Raw genomic sequence first — 7455 nt, forward strand, 5'->3', positions numbered from 1 at the left:
TTCAAACTATCACAATGAGATATTGGCTAGACTTGCTTGTTCATGCTGTGAACCAAACATTGGAGATTCGTTTGTATGGGACTTGGGGGTATTATTATTTGTATTTGGTAGAACTGTTCGAATAAATAGAACTAAAACGACTTGCACGTATCCCAGTTTGTTTCAGTTTCAGTTATATTATAGCTCACCCATATGAATCTCGCTGCTGCTGAATTTGCTCTTGCTCTTTGCAAAACTTTCAAATTAAAACCACACACTAAGATTCGATTCCGTTGTTCGGTAATTTTTTTGATGAAAACTTTCGGTAATCAATAGAAATTACCGATATTTCGGTACATGAACTTCATTTTACAATAATTATGCAAATTTTTACCGGACGATCAGTTTTTCGCAAGTTTTCATTACAGAATTCTGTAAATAGATATACAATTCATACGGTACATCTGAATAGTCGCCGAGTACGGTAAAAATCATACCGTCCTTATGGTAAAATTATCTTCCAATTACCGAACTTCTGTGAAAACTGATTGTCGTGAAACTAACTGTCAAACAGTTATTAAAATTTTCAGTGTCTTTTTATCAACAAAACGAAAAAAATCTTGAGGAGTTCATCGAATGGATTGAGATACAGGTCCTAAAATTTTTAAAACATTTGAACCACTAAAAGCATTTTGTTCATTTATAGGCAGAAAAAAATATTGGATCACTTGTCCACTTGCTGCCTACACAAATCGTTCGAGGGTAATTTCTGGTGGACTCGACGGATTGTGCAGTGTTTGGGAAGGCGCTTATAATTCCGGTCAGCCGGAACATTTGACCCTTTTTTTCGTGGAATAAAACCATAGCCACAACAGGTTGGAATTTTCGTCATTCGTTTTTGTGAATTTGTGTTGTTTTTTTAAAATCCGAAAATCCAGAATTTTAACCAAAGGAAAACAAAGAAACACAAAATTATCGAACAATCAGTTAGATTGATTTGGTTTACAGTTTACGGTAGTTGTTTGACAGTTCAGCAATTACCGAACGATCGGTAATCAATTTAATTACCGAACTGATTACCGAACGTTCAGCTGTTGAAAATTCGGTAAAAAATTACCGAATTCTGCGAAATTTTCTAACTGTGCACATATATATTGCCAAGGGGCAAATCACTCTAAACTTTGTCTGAACTCAAAAAAGTTTTACCGGGAGTAAAAAAGTTTAGCAGGGATTTCGCTGGATTAGAATGGGATTAGAGAAGTTTAGCCGAGATCTGGAAAAGCATTATTTTGACATAAGAAGCTGTAAACGTGGAAGCAGAGATGCCCGATATTTTCATAGAAAATCAGTATTGCTTTGTATAAAAAATCTGTATTTATCTGTATTCACTAACGAAAGGAAATTTAGGAAATCAAATGATGTTTAAAGATGTTATTCCATTAGATTATTGTTATAGAATGGCAGATGCAAGGGGCATTCTTTTATATCGTAAGTCCTTGCCGCACTGACAAGAACATTCAACGACGAAATTTAATTGTTTTTGTTATCAACCACAATTGAATTGTAAATCCATATACTTTTTTCGTTTGAACATGATGACTTGGAATTCAAACGCCCAATACGCAACGTCAAGTCAGGTCATACAACTTTTCAACTGCACGAAAAAAAAATTCATTTTAATATAGGCAATCAAACACGCTCTGACGGAAAAGTTTCATTACTTCTTTCTTACTTTTTGTGGTATCTGTATAAATTTGTATTTAATTTGAGAAATCTGTATAAAATCTGTACTCTGTATTAAATCCGTATGCGCATGTTAAAATCTGTATAATACAGATAAATCTGTATAAATGGCATCTCTGCGTGGGAGCTCGAATGACAGATACACTTCAAACAAGATTAGGACAAACTAGGTTGGAATAGTTTTAAATTACCCAAACTTATCTAGACTAGTTGGGATTAAATGAGATTAGAGAAAATTATTTTGGAATGACATGAGTTTATTAGTATGAGGTTGTCTAGAGTTTAGAGTGATTTGCCCCTTGTATATTGCAGTAATGGCTCCGTGATAATCAAAGAAGAAAGTAAACAAAGAGAGGCTCTTACTTGCATTTGGGTCCTTTTGTCGTGGGACTATCGATATATATCCATGTAAAACTTCCATCAAGTGAATTTTCTCCGAGATATTTTCTTGATGCTTTTCTAGTGAGAACAATTGCGCTACCTAGTGAGAAACATGTTGTATGAATTGCTCAATTGGACAAAAAGAATTTAATATGAGTAAATTTCTGGCATCGTGTTGATCTCACTTTCTCACCATTCATAATGGAAAGGTTCATAGCTGTCATTGTTCGTGAATAAGCTGTTTTCGTGGTTATTTGGTACATAGTGAAGGAAGCGGTGTGATATTCAACCATTTAATAGATTTTTACGCTATATTATTCGTTCAAAGTGTCTACAATGGCCTCTGAACGCTACAGTTTTTCACTTACCACTTTCAGGTATGATATAGAGATAAAACGTACAATTAAATAATATTTTATTTTGTTCGTCATCAACAGCCCATCCGGAAAATTAGTACAGATAGAATATGCTCTAGCAGCCGTTTCCGCCGGTGCTCCTTCAGTGGGAATCAAGGCTTCGAATGGTGTCGTGATTGCCACCGAGAATAAGCAAAAGTCGATTCTGTACGATGAACATAGCGTTCATAAAGTAGAAATGGTAACCAACCACATCGGTATGATCTATTCTGGAATGGGACCGGACTACCGTTTACTGGTGAAGCAAGCACGCAAACTTGCTCAGAATTACTATTTAACTTACCGAGAACCTATTCCGACGTCGCAGTTAGTTCAAAAGATAGCCACCGTAATGCAAGAATACACTCAGTCTGGGTTAGTAAAATGAGGTTAATGGTTTCAGGGTAACCATTTTTTAATTTCCATTTTTTTTCAATTTTCAGTGGCGTTCGACCTTTCGGAGTGTCGCTACTGATCTGCGGCTGGGACTCTGACCGTCCATATCTGTTCCAGTGCGATCCGTCAGGAGCGTACTTTGCCTGGAAGGCCACCGCCATGGGTAAAAATGCTATCAACGGTAAGACCTTCCTTGAGAAACGCTACAGCGAAGATCTGGAACTGGAGGATGCCGTTCATACTGCTATTCTGACGTTGAAGGAAGGTTTCGAGGGTCAGATGAACGCGGACAATATCGAGGTAGGCATCTGTGATGCCAACGGATTCCGGCGGTTGGATCCTGCTGATGTTAAGGATTATTTGGCTAATATTCCGTAAGCATGGGAACCTCAAGGATGCGCATTTTTTTCTGGGCGATAATTTTGGTATTCAATATAAAATATGTCTGAAACTAGTTGTCTTGTCTTTTCAATCACTAGATAAACAATTTTCCATGATTTTCCGCTTTATGAAACAGGTGAATTGTATACAATCAAAATAGAACGCACTGTTTTGAGTTTGTCATCTACTTTATTACCAGATTAAAGATTGATTTTTTAAACAATGCAACTAAAATACATTCTACTCTAATTAACAAGTATTCTGTTATTACATATGGATGCTGTAAAGAAGAACGAAGGATATGTTTACTATTGATTAATGATATGGCATTTTCAAACGCAAGGATCATTCCAGCTGTTGAAATGGGCGCAGCTAACTCTTATGTTGTGTGTCTTCGGAATCGGAACACGGAATAATTTTCCAGTAGGATAACAAACGCACAATTTGAATTGATTGTAGCCGGTTCGCAGTCCATGCTCGTGTTGAACAACCGGTAAACTGTTCAAATTGATGAATATTCCATCACCTCCGACGATGACCACACTGCCGTTGTCTGACTTGAGAAAAATATTTTGATCGGCCGTCCAAATAATTTCTTTTGACTCAAGCAGTGCTCCTTCCGTTCCTTTGAGGGTAAATTTGTTCCGCGTTTGAAACTTCAGGGTATCGTTGATTGGAGAAGCTATTCGTCCCGCGTTCACCTGATTCGTATGCAACATGATGGCTCCCGAGGGCATGTTATAAGTGGGTCGGGATGTTGAGAAAATTTGTTTTCCTGATGCTGCGTCTTTCACCTCGAAGTGATTGATTCCTTTCAAGGCGCTACCATTTTTGGATAGATGTATCTTGTTATGGGAATGGCCATTTCGATTGACCAGATTGATCGACACCGGTTCATTTTCACCTGAATAGTGAAAAAATAAATTGATGAAGCGCGTAGGATATTTCCTTTTTCACCTACCTGTTATCTCCATCGGTTCGTCGTAGAATCCCTCGAGTTTTCCGTCACGTTTGTATACTCGGTCGAAATCAATATTCCCAAAAAATTTAACCGCTTCTTCGCTTTGAATGACTTCAATGTTCTCCATGCCCTTATAGATTTTGAGTATCCCTGTGATAGCCAAAGTGAGACATAGATTTCCCAAGGCTAATGAAAATAGTAGGATAATCACTATCCAAAATGCGAACGAATTCTTCTCGTTGTACATCTGGCACTTGCCGAGATCGTACTTGCTATCGACTAAATGCATTTTCTGTAAAAGCGAAAATTCATCATTTCCATCGAATTGAATATCAAGAACGACTTACCCCCATATTTTCAGTCCGATGCTATTGATTTTCCATTGTCAATATTTAGGAGATGAAAAACGAAGGATGAGTGAGATAACATTTTCTCATTCCTGAGAAAAATCATCGTTTTTCTCATGTTGATGTGTTGTGAAAGTGAAGTGTAGATTAGTTCTCGAGGTGAGCTGTGAGAGCATTTTTCACATGGTGTAATTTTCTACCGTTGAAAAATAAAATCTGTTACTATTATTTACTTTTCGTCTTAAACTCGTCAGTGCCGAGCAGTTTTAATTGAACTGCTTAGTGCAAACTTTTGATTTGAACCGCTAAGCAGACGTGCTATTTGCAAAACAGTTTTTCAATTGGCACCGAAGTGCCATGTCTTTTCTGGCGTGCCGAACGATCTGCTAATTCTCTTTGTAATTGCATGGAATGTTACTTTTTAAATATTCCAATCATTTCTAATGTTACCACCCAAGATCAAATGAAATTTTCTTTCTAATAAACGGCTCAAGTTAGTTTAGTTCACACAATATCTAGTTTTGTATTTCCGAAGTATATGAGGGATTTAAATTGCTCGAAGAAAAACCGAATTCCACAATTGTTATTTATTCCACATAGAAGTTATTGGTCGGTAATCTCTATTCGCCATTGTCATCCTCCATAGCGGACTCCTCGACACACTCCATGTCCTCTTCTTCTTCATCTTTCTTCTCGGATGGTTTCTCATAAGCGGGTTCCATCGGTGACACTACCACACCGTCCCATACCGACATCTCTTTTGCCACGGTAGTATTTTCAACGAATCCGAGAATATGCTTGTAGCCACCATGTGCCAAAACGCGCACCAAAGTTTGCGCGGTCATGCAGCACTCATCTTGCTGGATTAGACTCATCGAAGTGTGTACCCGGATGTGACCAACTTCGCACGGATCTGTGATGCCAGCCGAGCCGGGAACGAACAGACCGGATGCTAGCAGCTGAAATATCCGCCGGAAGGCCATATTAACCGGCAAAGCCTGACGACTGGGATTGTTCATAATGGCTGAGTGGGCCAACAGATCACAGATCCAGGGATTCAACGGTGCAAACCCATCGAAACGGGATGCGAGATCCTTTAGGATCCGAATCAATACCTTAATGCTGGAATGGTGCGCATTTTCTTCGAACCAACGGGCGTGTCGTATGGATGCTAGATGACTTTGAACCACCTTGAAGTCCAGATGTTTCTCCGAGTCTAGTTTGCGAATATTCTGCGGCAAGGTTGCAATCAAACAACGCACCTTTGCTAGTGCATTTGATATTTCAAAACCTTTCTCGTTGTACTCCAACGAAATTGCCTCTGCTTTTGGAACAACCTCAGTTTTCATCGATTTCTGTATGTCCTCCTCGACTTTTTTACCGAGCACCTCGGCAACGTCTTTGGTGGGCAGAGTCTTCAGAATAATAACAATATCGGCCACATTGTGACCGGCCATCATGGTTCCTTTCTTGAACGAACCTACCTGACGAACTTCGTCCAGTTGGCATTTATTGAAGTCACCCGGGGCTACAACCAGGTTGTCAAGAACGGCTTGCACCTTAGTAACGAGATTTGATATTGCTGTTTGTTCCTGCGGGGTCGGGGTCAGATCTTGGCTGCGCTTTAATAAAGCATTTGTCAGCACACTATCATCGGCGGCAGGCGTGACTCTCTCGAAAGCCATTTCGGCTAGAGTTAAATCAAACGGATGTCGCGGTAGGAAACTTTTCTTGTTTAGATAGGGTGCACCACGCATTCCGCGCATACCCATTCCCATGCCCCCACGACCACGTATCATTCCGGTGCGAACCATAGTGAAGCTGAATCAGTAAAAAAAAAATCAATATTTTTTGTCAGCAATTTTAGGCTCAAAATTCGAGCACCCTCACTAAATTGTAATACATTTATAACAATTAATACTTACCAAACCGGATAAAGCTATGAAAAAACTGTTATTATTATGTTAAAGCCAGTGAGCAACTTTTTATTTCTCGTCTTACTGCAATGAAAATCTGTGACGGATCGTAAACTAAAACATGGCTGAACGCCGGTTTATACAGAGTCGAACTCACACAAAACAAAATGATAATTTCTGTGCGTCATCTGATGAGGAGCAGTGAAAGGTTATCTACACGCAAAAGAAAATTGGCACGTTGTCGCAAAGCTGATTTACCGGTAGCGACACCTGCCGATGAAAAATAGAACCAAGAAAAGGAGGATGCTTTCGGAAATTTTCATATCGGCAGTAGTGATTTTTATAGTTTATTCAATAGTACAAATAGATATCAGCAATAAAAATACACTCGGAGTAGAAAAAAATCGATTTTAAAGAGATTACTACTACTTTGTTAATGTAAACTACTATCACAGACTAACAGACATGACAGTATGAGTAAATTCTTATAAAAATCATTTTTCGTGATGCACTAGTTCCACCTATATTGTACTGCGCGAACTATTTACTATCTGTACACCCCTTGTGTTATGTAAAAGTTTTTTTACTAGTTGGTTTCCCCTCGTTTGTCAACACCGATCAGCTGCTTGCAGGGATGCCTGATTTCATCAAAATATTTGAAAATGAATCGTCACAATAAATTATTGGATTACGTTGATAATATATTTAACTTTTTCGCAATGTAGGAAGGTAGCCGTTTATTTGACTCAACGTTGTTCATCTAGACTATTTTTATATTATTATGTTGGTAGTTTTCACTCGAAATTAAGTGGTGGCAGACCAGAAAATATTGTAAATATTGTAACAAAAAGGGTTCGTTTTTGTATTGCGTTGGAGGATGAGAAGTAGGCACAATTATGTATATAGTTTTGGCAATATGTATTAAATCTGAATCCTGCATGAAATTCGCATGGACA

General features: G+C 38.4%; 3 protein-coding genes across 3 annotated transcripts; 1 reads left to right on the forward strand and 2 right to left on the reverse strand.

Moving 5' to 3' along the window:
- Positions 1-2318: 2318 nt before the first annotated feature.
- Positions 2319-3348, forward strand: LOC131432264 (proteasome subunit alpha type-2). Its single transcript, XM_058598426.1, has 3 exons — positions 2319-2480; positions 2541-2873; positions 2942-3348. The coding sequence occupies exons 1-3, from the start codon at positions 2440-2442 to the stop codon at positions 3270-3272; spliced, it is 705 nt and encodes a 234-aa protein (XP_058454409.1). The 5' UTR covers positions 2319-2439; the 3' UTR covers positions 3273-3348.
- Positions 3349-3444: 96 nt separating this feature from the next.
- On the reverse strand, positions 3445-4686 carry LOC131430044 (beta-sarcoglycan). Its single transcript, XM_058594662.1, has 3 exons — positions 4584-4686; positions 4237-4528; positions 3445-4179 (listed from the first exon to the last, which is right to left on the reverse strand). The coding sequence occupies exons 1-3, from the start codon at positions 4587-4589 to the stop codon at positions 3608-3610; spliced, it is 870 nt and encodes a 289-aa protein (XP_058450645.1). The 5' UTR covers positions 4590-4686; the 3' UTR covers positions 3445-3607.
- Positions 4687-5081: 395 nt separating this feature from the next.
- LOC131430043 (interleukin enhancer-binding factor 2 homolog) lies at positions 5082-6665 on the reverse strand. The gene is made up of 2 exons (XM_058594661.1): positions 6509-6665; positions 5082-6404 (listed from the first exon to the last, which is right to left on the reverse strand). Exon 2 carries the CDS (start codon positions 6395-6397, stop codon positions 5204-5206), a length of 1194 nt encoding a protein of 397 aa, XP_058450644.1. The 5' UTR covers positions 6398-6404; positions 6509-6665; the 3' UTR covers positions 5082-5203.
- Between the last annotated feature and the right edge of the window lie 790 nt (positions 6666-7455).

This window comes from Malaya genurostris, chromosome 2 (assembly GCF_030247185.1).
Source record: "Malaya genurostris strain Urasoe2022 chromosome 2, Malgen_1.1, whole genome shotgun sequence".
Taxonomy (NCBI): Eukaryota; Metazoa; Arthropoda; class Insecta; order Diptera; family Culicidae; genus Malaya; species Malaya genurostris.